General features: G+C 51.3%; 1 protein-coding gene across 7 annotated transcripts in view; it reads left to right on the plus strand.

Moving 5' to 3' along the window:
- Nucleotides 1-1,716: 1,716 nt before the first annotated feature.
- Nucleotides 1,717-13,505, plus strand: part of DIP2A (disco interacting protein 2 homolog A) — a 92,918-nt gene continuing 81,129 nt past the window's right edge. For all 7 annotated transcript variants that reach the window (XM_068547256.1, XM_068547254.1, XM_068547257.1 and 4 more), the window contains exon 1: nt 1,717-2,030. In XM_068547256.1, coding sequence (XP_068403357.1) covers nt 1,940-2,030 — 91 coding nt within the window. In that variant the 5' untranslated portion in view covers nt 1,717-1,939. The remainder of the gene's footprint in view (nt 2,031-13,505) is intronic.

Genomic DNA, 13,505 nt, shown 5'->3' on the forward strand with positions numbered 1-13,505 from the left:
CACCCAGTCTGTGGTACTTTGTTACTGCAGCCCTAGCAAACTAATATGTTCTTTTGAGGGGGAGGGGGCTATAGTCCACCTGAATTATGCTAAGAAATAACCATAATTATATGCCTAGTACCCAACAGGTTGGTGGGGAAAGGTGAGCCACATGGGCAGGCTGCAGAGGTTCAAGGCAGTCTTGGGGGTGGGGAGTGGTCAAAAGCTTTGAGGGCATCTACCCAGATATGAGATCTCTTTGACATGTGTCATGGGCCCAGATTTTCCCAACCAGGGCCCCAAACTTAGCATAACAGAACTGCCTTGACTGGGTGTTTACCATCTTTGAGATGTTAATTCTTGAGCCTGGCCCTTGTCTGTATTGTTTCAATGCAGGAGATGAGGCTTCTTTTGCAGGCACCCGAAGAGACACCATGGCTTTCAATGGTCTGTTGGTAGCCATCCACTGTCCATTATTTCTCTTAAGGGCATCAGTAGTGTTAAGGAATAGCTACCCAATTCCACTACCCTTCCTTATGGCTAATATTTCCATCATACGTAAAAGGCTTCTAGGGTATTCATTTCACTTCTCTGGTTCACTCTTCTACACGGGTGGAAGGTTAACAATCAGATCACTTTGTGCCAGGGGCTCTTGAGTGTTCCACCCACAAGTGGTGAGTGAGTCACCCCATCTTATCACCTGCCATCTAAACCCCAGGTGCCAACTGTTGCAGGATGGTTTCTCCAGAAGCAGATGGTGAGAGAGAGTTTGGGGTACAAGTTTATATGGCATCAACACCTGTGAAAGGAAGGGGAAAGAGACAGGGTTGAGCCCAGGAAGGAGAGGGCCACGCAGGCCCAGCTAAGCTGTAGGCAGCCTGCCGTGCTCTGGAGCGAGCACTGCTTCTCAGAGGCCTTCTGTGCTGGGCCCAATGGCCAGGCCGGCTCAGTCACCTCAAGAAGGATACGACCTAGGAAGGTGGCCCTCTGCGGACAAGGCCGGGTATTCGCGTCCACTACAGTCCACCGTCGCACCTGGCAGATACGCTTCCCGCCGACACAGGGGAACAGCTCCCTCGGGATTCTCGGGGTGCGTGCGTGTTCGGGGGGGCGTGGTGTCTCAGTTCAGCTCCACCAGCCCCCAGGCTAACACACGTGTCACAGCGCGTCTACGAAGGACGCGTCCAAAGGTGCCCAGGGTGTCCAAGCTCACTCCCGAGAGTCGTGAAAAGCCCCACGCATGAGGCCCACGCGTGCTGGGGAGAAAGCGTGTGGACGCCCCCCGCCCGCCCCAGCGCAAGCCCAGCGCACCCCGCAGCCTCGTCCGCGCGGACACCAGACCAGGGCCTGCGGGGTCGCCGTGGACCGACGCCCGCCTGAGGCCCGCGACCCCAATACCGGGGGTGAGGGGCGTCTCGTGCCCGCAACCACAACACTGAGGTGACCGCGCTGAGAGGCGAGCCCGGGTTCCTGCCTGTCTACGATCCAAGCCCTCGGCGCAGAGCCTCTCGGGAGTGACGCTCTCCCCGCTCTCCCAATGGGAGCCCAGAGCGGCCTCGCCGCGGCCTCGCGGCCAATGGGAGCGAGCCTCTGGTGTTGCTGGGCGGGGCCGGCCGCCCACCTGGCAGGCGACTCGCCGCGCTCTCCCTCTCGCCCTTCCCGCCGCGCACGCGCGCTTCGTACAGGGCCGGCTGGGCGCTCGGGGGCGCTCGGGGGCGCGCGGGGCGGTGGCGGCGCCGGAGGAGCCGTCCGCGCTCGTGCCCGCGCCTCTGTGGAACCGCCGGGGCCGCGCCCCTGCCCGCCGCCTGCGATCCCCACGGGCCGATGCGGGTCGCCGGGCAGAGGGGAGCGACGTAGCTGCTGCCAGTGCCGCCGCCTCGGCTCGGCCCGGCCCGACCCCGACCCAGACCCCGACCCCGCCCGGCGCGAGCCGGACGACCGGCCGTCCTTCGGCGGGGCCATGGCCGAGCGCGGGTGCCCGCTGGAGGCGGTGCCGTTACCCGCCGAGGTGCGGGAGAGCCTGGCCGAGCTGGAGCTGGAGCTGTCGGAAGGTGAGCGTCCCGGCGCCCGGGTCCCCCGCCCGGCACTCCTCCCAGATCCCCGCCCGACCCTCCGCGGGCCCGGGACCCCCGCCCGGCCCTCACACCCGAACCCCGACCCCCGTCCGGCTTCCGGCGCCCGGCGGGTGGCCGCGCTTTGGGTGGTTTGGCCTAAGGCGCGGGAACCTGGACGGGGATGACCGTTCGGTCCGAGCGGGCTGTCCCAGCCGAGGGCCGCGGGTCAGCGCCCTGGCAGCCGCGCCGGCTGCAGCCCCGCGTACCTCGGTTTCCTCCTCCGAGACGGGGTGGTCGCAGCACCTGCCTCTAGGGGCCCGTATGAGCCTAATGCCTTAGCAGGTGCAAAGCACTGAACACTTCGAACGAGGTTGTTAGCCCCTTTTAGGGAACTTTTGAAAATTAAAAAAGCATATTCAGTAAGTGGTTGTTTGTTTAAAGTAGACTGAGTGATTAGGCCTCCGAGGCGTGGTGGTGGCGTTACCCCTCCGTTACCCCAAGGCTCGTGTCCTGAACTCCGCGTGGCTGTCGTTTCACAGAGTTTAGTTCTTGTCCGGGATCAGGGAGGCCTCGTAGCCCTTGAAGAGAAGCAACTAAATGCTTGACTGTTCTTGACACTTAAATGCGTTTTCAACTGTCAGCAGCCATTTTCTCCATAGTCTGAACCCAGTTCAAGTTCCGCTCCGGTTGGGGTAGTGACTTGTTACCACTGTCTAATAAATATGCACCGGACTGTACTGACTGCTCACCAGCCTTCGGGAGGTAGGTTCCGTCGTTATCTTTGTTTTACAGATAATACAGCATTTACATGCAACCGCTTTGAATTCAACATCCAAATTTTTAAACGTTCTGTGACGTGTGGCATTTTTTTTTTAAATGGAAGTGCAATTGGAAAAGGGTGGATTTGAGACTTCTTGGTGATTAGCTGCTCCTGGAAAATCTGAAAAGCTCAGATTAGGGATGGTCCTGACAGTAACTGCTGTCCTGAGTTTGTTATAGTTCTTCATCGAGGGAAAAATCATGTAGATGCCGTTTAGATTTTACACAAGTTCAAATATGTTTTTGCATATTGCTCCTAATTTCTGCTCCAGTGTATTAGTTATTCCCTCAATTCCTTGTTGTTTTGTGGTTGGATGTTGAAGTTCTTTCTAGGAGTTGAGGGTTAGATAAGATTGAGAGCTTCATGATTTGTGTGACAGAACACACATAAAGACAAGTACTTCAACAAAAGAAATGCTTCTCTATTGAATCCTTTTATGCTGCTGTCATTTTAGACACATGTAGAGGATGTACAGTTGGGTGAAGGGTACAAGATTACGCATAGGTGGATAGGAGCCTGGAGACGTAGCTTAAGCTGAGGAAGGAGAAGACAGTGTTGAGGGGAGGGGACAGCGGAGTGCAGTGCAGCAAAGGAGGCAGGAGCTCTGGCCTGTCCCATGCCCACACCGGTAAGGTTTTATTTGCATAATTAAAGGAAGGTGTTGTTAACGAAGCACGCTCCTGAAGCAACCAAAGTTCATGTCATCGTCATGATCATTTTTATATTTTCATCAAGTAGAAGTAGAAAGTGGGTCTCCCTTTGCCCTACATGCTGTGTCTCTCCCCCCTCCTCCCCCGCACCCCGTTTGAGAGAAACTTCTAAGTTAGAATAAAGTCAAGTTGGAATAGGGTGCCTTCATGGCACTCACATTTGTCTGAATGAGGAGTTGCTTGAAACTTCGAGATGACATCATACGAGGCAGGTTGGAGGGAGGAGGGAGCTTAACACAGACAAAAAGCTGCCCACGTGGAGACGGGGGTCAGTGACAGATTCCAGGGTAACCTGGAGAAGCCTGCACGATGTCCCCTCAGCCCGTACCCAGCCTTGACTAGTAGAAAATACGCCCCTGCCTTTATTCATAACTCGCACGTGGCCTTGTTCTCCAGCATCCTCCCTGGGTTCTCACTGATTGTTGAAATTGGGGTTCATCCTCAGGGATGGTTCTGGTCTTTGGACACTCATCTCTCCCCATAGAGCAGGCTGGTGGGCTTCCTCATTCCAGAGGGAAATAGGCACAGCCGCGGTCTTGCTGCCTAGCTTTCCTGGCTGTTTTGCCCGTCGTGACTTAGGGGTCTTCTTCAAATTAAGGTGAGGGTGACGGGTGGAGGTACACAGAACCTCACTCTTCTTAGAAGCCCCCCCACCCCATGAAATACTCAGGAGAATTCACGTATGTGGCTCCTCAAAGCATCTGTGGGTGAAAATGAGGTTATTAGCGGTATAATCTTGATTTTTATTTAGAAGAATTAATTCCCAAACACTTATGCTTTGCCTATTACTGTCTGAAATTATGCCTCACAACTAATTTCGGTACTGTACAGTATCTTGGGGCTGTTGCTGCTGAACTGCTTTAGAAACGAGGATGATAGGGTGACTGGGTGGGCACAGGGGATCTTTAGGGCAGTGTAACTATTCTGTACGATACAGTAATGGTAGATAGGTAGATACAAGTCATTCTACGTTTGTCAAAACCCAGAGATTGTACGACACAAAGAGTGAGCCCTAATGTTAGCTGCGGCCTTTAGTTATGATAACGTATCAATTGTATTCATCAATTAGAACGTATGTACCACAGTAATACAAGATGTAAACAGTAGGGGGTGTGTGGGAAATCTCTGTTGTTGCAAATAAATTTTTTGTAAACCTGAAAAAAACCCCCACAAAAAACCAAGGGTGATGGTGTGAAGTTTGTTCTTTGTTTTAGTTGCCTGCAGAGGTTTAGAGAGGAAATTCCTACACAATAGGTTACACTTGTCCCACTCCTGTTTTTTCATTCCGGTTAATAGGTCTATTCTGTAGCTTTAACTTCAGTCTGTTTCTTGTTTTCATGCAGTTTGATAGTGCAGGGGCTCCAGCCTGGATGGAGTTGACCAGAAAGGGGAAAAGCTCCATTTGTGGATGTAGAGGAAGGGACTTCTTTTCACAAAAAGCGTTTTTCCTCATTAAATGTCTTTAATTTCTAAAATTTGTGATATATTGATAATTCCTAGTTTTCCAAATGACAGCCTGACATTGCCTTCACATCGATAAACATTTGTTGTGCTTCCTAAATATTCTGTGCTGTACTTAAGTTCTCATGTCCAAATTCCATTCATCTGTCAAAGCCCAGCCCAAGTGTCTTATGTGACCCTTTCCTGATCCTCTCTGATGAGGCTCCTTTCTCAGAATTCTCATCACCTTTTGCCCCCTCTTCTGGAGTTCTTGCCACCTTTTGTTTTTTGTGTTTGTTATTTATGTATATTCATTCATTCAGTAATTATTGAGTACCTGCTGGGTGCTAGGTAAGGTTTTGGCTGTAGTGGTCAGGTTTACCTTTGTTTCTCCATTGGTCATAAGGCTTTGCACAATGTTGTATTAAAATAGGAATGTAGATACGCATTGCAGAGAAACGAAACAATTTAAAGGAAATGTAGGCTGGAGTGAGCACCCCTCCTACCTCTGGCGTCTTCCCAAACGTGGCCTGTGGTATCCGTTTCTTGTGTTTTCTTCTAGAAATAATCTGCCAGCGGTTCCCATACAGTGGTTCACACACCTCTCGGGCTCCCTAAGACGGTTGCTGGGGGCCTACGAGGGAAAACTATTTTTTTATAATAATACTAAGACGTCATTTCTGTTTTCCATGTTTGTACTGATGGTACAGGAGCAGTGATGGATAAAACTACTGGCGCCTTGGCAGAAACTGTGAGGGAAGGGCCCCAAATCACACTGACAGTCAGTGCATTCTTCACCACCTCCCCACTTGCAGTAGAAACAGTGCCACTTTGACTTAGACATATCCTTTCTTGCTGAAGCAGTAACAGTTAACTTTCTTAAATCTCAATCCTGAGTACTTGTTCTGGTCTCCTCGTGAGGAATGGGAGGTGCACGTAAAGCACGTCTGCCACACTGAGAGGTCCAGGGCCTGTGAACAGCTCTGTTATGCAGTTTGTGCTGCAGAACAAACAGTCCACGTTTGTTGTGGAGCGTGATTTTTACTTGAAAAAGTGAGTGACAGACAAGCTGCAGTTACTCAGAGCTGGGTATTTGGTGGACGTTTTCTGAGAAATGAAGAACAATTGTCAGAAATTGTAGCCAATGATAATATTTGTGCTTTCAAGCAAAAATATAAAAATTTAAAACTTTTATCTGCTACCATGAGCTTGACAGCCTCTCAGTACTTAAAGACTTTTTTTGATGGGATCAGTGGCAATATTAATGAATGTGAGTTATTGACATTATTTAGTGAAATGTGTCAACGTTAGGAAGAGCTGCGTAATTCTGTGAACCAGCATTTTCCAAATGAACAGTGTATCATGTTACAAATTCGTGCATGGGTAAAAGATCCATTCAAAGATATACCGATGGATTGCAACGAAAAGTTGCAGTACGAAAAGTTCATTGACAAGGTTTTAGATTCTACGTTGCAACTGTCGTTTAAGAAACTACCACTTGCCTGGTTTTGGTGTGGTATCAAAGCAGAATGTCCACAGTGATCTGAAAAGGCTGCTGAAATACTCCTCCCTTTTCTAACCCACGTGTGTGTGAGGCTTTGCTTCATAGACGTCATAGACAGGATTTGCTTCATTGACTTCAACCACATATCCTGCAGCCAGCTGAATGCTGAAGCAGATATGAGAATCCACTTGTCTTCTAAGAAGCCAGATATTAAGGACGCTTGTAAAAGTAAAACAATACCTGTACTCACTAAATGCTTTGGAAATCTATTATTTTTTTAATTTAAAATATTACTTATGTTAACATGGTAGGTTTATTATAAAATTTTTTAAATTAATTAAATGTTAAAAAATTGCATCGTTTCAGTTGCTAATATGGTAAACATTGATAACTCACAAAGAAACAACAGCTCCTTGGGGTCCTCAATAATTTTTAAGAGCGTGAAGGGTTCTTGAGGGCAACACCTTTGAGAACTAGCAGACCACGCAACACTAACAGAGCTTTTAAGGAGATACCTAGATGTCAACTGGTATTTCTTGTACTTTGTGTAACATTTTTTTAGCTGTTGCCTGGTATAATGTGATTTCTGTTTATATTTTTAAGGGCAATCAGATGTTTCAATTTATAAAACACATGTTTGAAAATCTTTAAAAATTGTACTTACTGATTAGCTGCTTGTACGTCCATCCCACTTTACGCAGAATCCATTATCATGATTCAGGTGTATTCCCTTTAGAATTTTTTTCTTTCTATAGTAAATCATCCTAGTGCAGTTGTCTTTTTAAAAAATTTTGATTTATAAATTTTTAAAAGAATATCAATACTAGGATTTCCATTAATATCATAAAACTTTGCACATGCTGTTCATTGCCAGCTCTCTGTACGTGTTGAATTCCTTCCTTCGTGTGAAGACTTAAGTTTAAACTTCACTTTCTCTTTGAAGCTCTGCCTTCCTCTGAGAACAGCCTGCCCAAAGTTAGGTGCCTGCTCTTTTTGTCCCTTTAGCACTTCCTGTGTCATTCTTACAGGATTTATCCAATTCTGTGTTTATTGTTTGTTTGGCTTTTCTTTGCCACTTCATAGGGAGCAATTCCAGAGGAAGTTTGATCTGCCCATCGTCATGTCCTCAGCGCCTAGCATATTTTAGGCGTTTTACTGAGCGCTTGCTGAATTAATAGAAGAGTGACCCAAGCATGGTGCTTATTCTCAGTTTTAAATCAAGAATCCTCCGTAATTGGCTTGAATACTTAACTTTTTGATAATAGTTTTTCAGATTCAGTGAAGCCCTGGGAGGACTGACCTGTGCCTCGGGGAGCCATTGAACCAGGATGTGGTCTTTGTTGCTCTGAACTCCTAGGAGGAAAAGAGGCTGAGATGAGTGCGCTGGGAGTCCGGCCCCGCCGGGTGGAGCTCCAAGACTCCAGTCTAATCCGGCACCGCAGTGGCCATGATCCCCCTGGGCCTCCCCTGCTGGGGTCCGGGTCCACATTGACCACAACTGAGGTCACGACTTCTGCCGCAGGAGTACAGCAGCTGCCGCATGCCTGGGAGGCTGTGACTCCCGACAGGGACCTTGGCTCAAGGACCCCACGTGGCCTGCAACTTTCCTAGGGCTGCCTGGAGTCTAGGACTTTTCCTGCCCGACCTGCCTGCCTTTCTTCTTCCTTCTGCAGTCACATCCGACAGCTCGCCAGCCTCCTCCGGGGCCCTCCCCATTTTCCCACCTAAATCTCTTCACGTCTGATCCTGTCACGATGTCTGCTTCTTGGAGGACCTGAACTGCCTACAGGGTCACCGTTTTAGACCCGTGTTGGGAGGGCTGGTTTATTTGGTGTTCTGGTTTACGTGTCTGTCTCCCTCGTCGATGGTCCGCCCTTCGAGGTTGTACCTGGCATGCAGTTGGTGGTCAGCGTGTACTGAATTGAACTGTTTGCTCTTCTCAGGACTCCCTTGGCCGTGGCCGGCTCTGGCTTAGCTGTCCATCGTGATGCTTCACGAGAGCAGGGGCCGAGCCCACCTTGCTCTCCTCGGCGTCCCAGGCACCAGAGCCGCTGAAGTATCGGCCATGTTCATTGACCTGTTACACTTCCAGGCTCTGTCGTAAAGAAAGGCGCCATTTGCTCTGTCCATTTGCCTTCTGTTAACGCCTGGCAGACAAAGGGAGGTTGGGACTTTGGGGAGGTAACCTCAGACTGGGGGTCAGGAGATGCCTCTGGGCAGGCAAATCGGGGTCAGGAGGAGCCGTCCCTGTGGCCGGGGAGGGAGCAGTCGAGGCTGGCGGGCTGGCTGGGCCGGGGCCGCAGAGGAGGGAGCCTGGTGAGTCATGGCGCGGGGGGCAGGCCCTGGGAGACGGGCCAGGAAGGCAGCCCGGGGCTGGCCGGGCGGGTGTGCTGGGCCCTGGGCTTCTGCGCCAGGTGTGGTGAGGAGCCGCTGGAGGTCTTGCTGCTCTGACCACTGGTGCCCTTAAAGACTCACCGGCTGCTGGGAGGAGGGAGAGTGAGCCAGAGGCCAGCTGCGGGGCAGGCGCTGCGGGCAGCACGTGGTTGGATGCAGGGCGGCGGCCGCGGGGCTGAGACGCGGCTGGGGCTGAGGCGGGTCTGGAGCAGGACTGAGGGCATCGCTGTCGCTGTCGCTGGAGGATGGCCAGGAGTCAGGACTGAGCGCCAGGATTTGCTGCGTGTGCCCCGTGAGATGGGAGAGGGCGGGGAGGGCCGGGCTGAGGGCAAGCGTGGCCGTTCCTCTATTCGCAGAAGGGCTCCCCGAACACTCGGGCCGTGACGCGTGTGTGAGGCGGCCGCCTGGAGATGTTACAGGACAGAAGTTTCTGCCGTCACAGACGTGCGTCCTCAGTGGGGGGAGCAGACGGCCAGCTGAATAGAAACATACGGAACATTAGATTTTGATAAGTGCATTGAGAGAAACCGGGAGGGAAGAGGGACGGGGAGGAAACACTTGTAGATTTGGGGTGGGGAGGCTGCAGTTTTCACCAGGGTGGGCGAGGAAGGCCTCCCCGAGGGGGGCATTTGAATCCAGGGAGAAACTGCATTTCTGGGAGGTCTGTTTGCGGGGAGGGCTCTGCAGGTGGGGAGGCCCCAGGGCAGGTGAGGACTGTCCCGTGTGTGTGTGTGTGTGTGTATGTATGCGGAGCAGAGGGGGGTGAGCAGGGGCTGGAGGAGATTCCCCAGGGCCCCTCGTGCCTCCGCAGGATCAGTGTTTATCCTGGGGGTGGGGCTCCGTGGAGGAGGGCCGTGGTCTGACAGGTGCCTCGTGCCGGGTCTCTGTCCCCACAATGAACTGGTTGCCTAGGATGTGGCTGAAGGCAGAGAGTGGGGTGGTGAGTGAGGGTGGGGACACCAGCCAGTCTGCTCCATCGTTCCGCTGTGTTGGGATGACTGGGAGGGGCGCGCCTGTTACCTTGTGCAGTAAATGCTTCCCGCGTGACGCACGGGCCCGGACGCGGGATGGAGAGGTGAGGGTCCTGTCTCCCCGTCGGCAGTCGCAGCACCTGGGAGAGAGTGACTGCCGTCCTGCTCGGCACTGGCCGGTCTGGCCAGGCCCCTTCCTCGGCTGGCGGGCAGGAAGGAGCGGGTGTGTCGGGGCACAGTGCCCTTCTGGGGGCAGCTGCCTGGCGCAGGCCTCAGCCCGGGCGTGTGGGTCGGGGTCGTGCACTCGTGGCAGCCTCTGTGGTCATTCACTTCCCTGCCCTCCTTTGACCTTCAGTCTCGCAAAGTGAGATCAGTATACATTCAGGACTTAGAGTCCGGAAAGAGACCGGGGCGGGGGCACTGGTCTGCTGGGGTGAAGAGTCCTCGTGGAGCGGGAGCCGGGGGTGGAGTCCCTGCCTGCCGATGCGGCCCGCACCCCCATGGGGCGTCCCCGCAGGTGTCATCGTCGGGCTCCAGGGTGAGTGCTCCGTCGTTGTAGTTGGAAAGTCCCAGAGGCTTGTAATTTTGAAGACACATCTCTCTTTCATCTTTTAACTGACATGATATGCACCATTTATTTAATATAAAATGAACGCCTACAAAGCATTTAGTCACTCTGCGATGACACGGCCGAGGAAAGGGGGGGAAGGAAGCAGGGCGGTGGGAGTGGGAAACGTACTGCTGGTGCATCCTTAAGACGGACTCTTCCTGTAGCATTTTGCTTGCAGTGAGCTTGCTTCTGAGTGAGACCAGCATAATCCTTGTGGATCAGTCTTTATACCCTTAAGTTATCTAACATTTCTGGTGGTGTACTTTCGTATTAAAATGACTAAGAAGTTATGTACTATTTGGCAAAGAAAAACCTCTGTTGTCAGGGAAGGAAACATCTAAAAATTGTTACCTTTGTCATCTGTTGATGAAGAATCTTTTGGAGTGATGCCCCCCAAGGGCTCCCTTCCCACTTTTCACACAGGAAATGAATGGCCTGTGTTTTGAGAGTTCCTGGATTCTTGGGGCAGTACTTCAAGTAATCGCTGGGGGACAGTGGTCACGCAGGGGTTTCCATTCAGACTTGGCTTTGTGTCACTCAGCTGTAAGGAGAGAATAGAGATCCTGTTCCTTCAGTCTACACTGGCTATGCGTGATTTAAGATTACCATTTTGGAAACAGAGAAAGAACTTTTATTCCCTTTCAGACTTCAGAAATTTTCTACAGGGTCTTTGGTAGAGAACCTTTAAAATGAGTATCTGAAACGTCAAAAGGCATGCTTATGCTTGTTGAAAACAGGCAACTCAAAAGAGCATGTCCTAGTAAGTTCCTCCATAACTCATGGGTTTGTGTCTTTAGGTTACTTCTAAAGATGAAGGAGGCTAAGGATTAGCCTTTTCAGGAAACAGCTAGGAAACACTAAAACTAGGATGGTTTTGAAATGAAGGTCATAGAAATGTTATAGAAATAGAGATTCTTATCTCATCGTCAGATAATCTTGGTGCTATGGACTGAACTGTATCCCCCAAAATTCATATGTTGAAGCCCTAACCCCCAGTGTGACTATATTTCTTTAAGGAGGTGATTAAGGTTAAATGAGGTCCTAAGGGTGGGTCCCTAATCCCGTAGGAGCGGTGTCCTTAGAGAGAGAGACACACACGCACACACAGAGGAAAGACTACGTGAGGACCCAGGTGGGCGGTTGTCTGCACATGAAGAGAGAGGCCGTGGGAGGGACCAGCCGTGCTATGACACTTGGATCTCAGACGTCCAGCCTCCAGAACGGTTGTTTAGATCACCCAGCCTGTGGCATTTCGGTATACCAGCCCGAGCAGACCAAGACCCTCAGCGTGTCATCCTGTCTTTCAGCAGCCTTCAGCAGACTGAGTAAAAAGGCTCATGACCTAGTGGGGCTGACAGACACGTGAACCGGCAGCATGGTGAAGTGTGTGCAGGACCCAGTCGGCGCTACAGGGGAGTGATGGTCAGGACCGGGCGAGCAGGAAAGAAAGTTTCTTCCAGCTTTGCTTTGAAGGCACGTGTGAGGAGGATGGAGCAGAGGAACACGGAAGAACGTGCTGGACAAAAGGAGGATGAGCCAGAGCTGAGTGGGCTGGGCGTCCAGACAGCGTCCCCCGGCCGGTGGCGGGAGAGCAGGTTGGAAGCACGGGGCTCGCTCGTGGGAGGATTTATGCGTGCCAGAGAGGAATTTGGACCGGACTCGGGAGTCTAGACCAGTGTTGGAACAAAGTCACATGCTGCCTACAGCCCGGTGGGTGTTGTGGGTGTGAGGTGGCAGGCACAGTAGCACTTTCTGTGGTGGTGGAAATGTTTTGTGCTGTCCGGTGTGGTAGCCACTGGCCACATGTGGCATTAAGCACTTGAAATGTGGCTAGTGGGCCTGGGGAACTAAATAGTCATTTAATTTACTTTTAATTAATGAAAATTTAAATAGCCACATATGGCTAGTGGCTGTTGTATTGGACAACACAGCAAAGTGTATGGTCTGCTAAAGGCATTGTATTAAAAAAGAGTAATGCCATCAACGTATACCTTATGCAGTCTTCTACCTCAGCTCTCAGCAGTGGGGAGAAGATTAAAATGAGTGTGTGCATTCAAGAACCCACAAAATCTTGAAAAGAGAGATGGCCAATTTTCTGTTTTTAAAGAAGGGCTAAGGGAGTGGTTACCCTTGGGTGCTTTATTTTAAGCAGGTCTTCCTTAATAAATGCTGGAGCCGGCAGGGTTTTAAGGCATTAAGCAGCAATTGAAATATTCCTGTGTGATCTCTGTCTGTCTCTCTTTACTCCTCTCTCAGATTTAGAATGATTCTTCTGGTGGCGTGCAGAGGGTGGTTTGGATGAGTGTGACGTTGGGCGCAGAAACATTGAAGAGCATGTTGCCGTGCTCCAGGGCAGGAGGCGCTCCAGGGCAGGAGGCCGTGCCGGCCTGGGTGGAGGTGGAGCCAGTGGGCTGGGGAGAACGCTCTGAAATAGAAGCAGCAGGCTTGGTGTGAAGAGGTGCACGTCGGAGGATGACTCCCGAGTTTCTGAAATGAATGCCGGGGAGGTGATGGGTCTCTTCATTGAAGATGTGGGACACAGAAAGAACACGTCTGCGTCATACCTGTTGAGTGTGAGGCGCCTCTGGGAGATCCGAGGGATGGTGTCCAGGGAACATTTGGATGTGTAGGACTGGCACTTTCTAGAAAGGGCTAGTCTGGAAGTAGAAATTTGGAAGTCATTGGTATAACAATTGCCCCATATGGAGAACTGAAAAATGCAAAGAAGGCCTAGGGCAAACCCTCGAGGAACTCAAACCCCAGAGGGAAAGGCAGAGCGAGGAGACCACAGGGGAGACTGAAGAAGGAAGGCAGCACAGCAGGAGCAGAAGCAGGGGTGTGGGCCTCTGTGCCCTGAGGCCGGAGAGGGTTTCAAGCCAGGGAGCATTTACTTGGGGCGGGGGATTTTCTAGGTCAATATGCGTGACCAGTCATCAGGTGAAGATGACCCTCCTTCCCCAGATGTCACGGAAATGGTAGCGGTTTTAAAGATTGAAAGGAAATTGTCAGCAGTCTAGATTCTG

This window comes from Eschrichtius robustus, chromosome 6 (assembly GCF_028021215.1).
Source record: "Eschrichtius robustus isolate mEscRob2 chromosome 6, mEscRob2.pri, whole genome shotgun sequence".
In the NCBI taxonomy this organism is placed as follows: Eukaryota; Metazoa; Chordata; class Mammalia; order Artiodactyla; family Eschrichtiidae; genus Eschrichtius; species Eschrichtius robustus.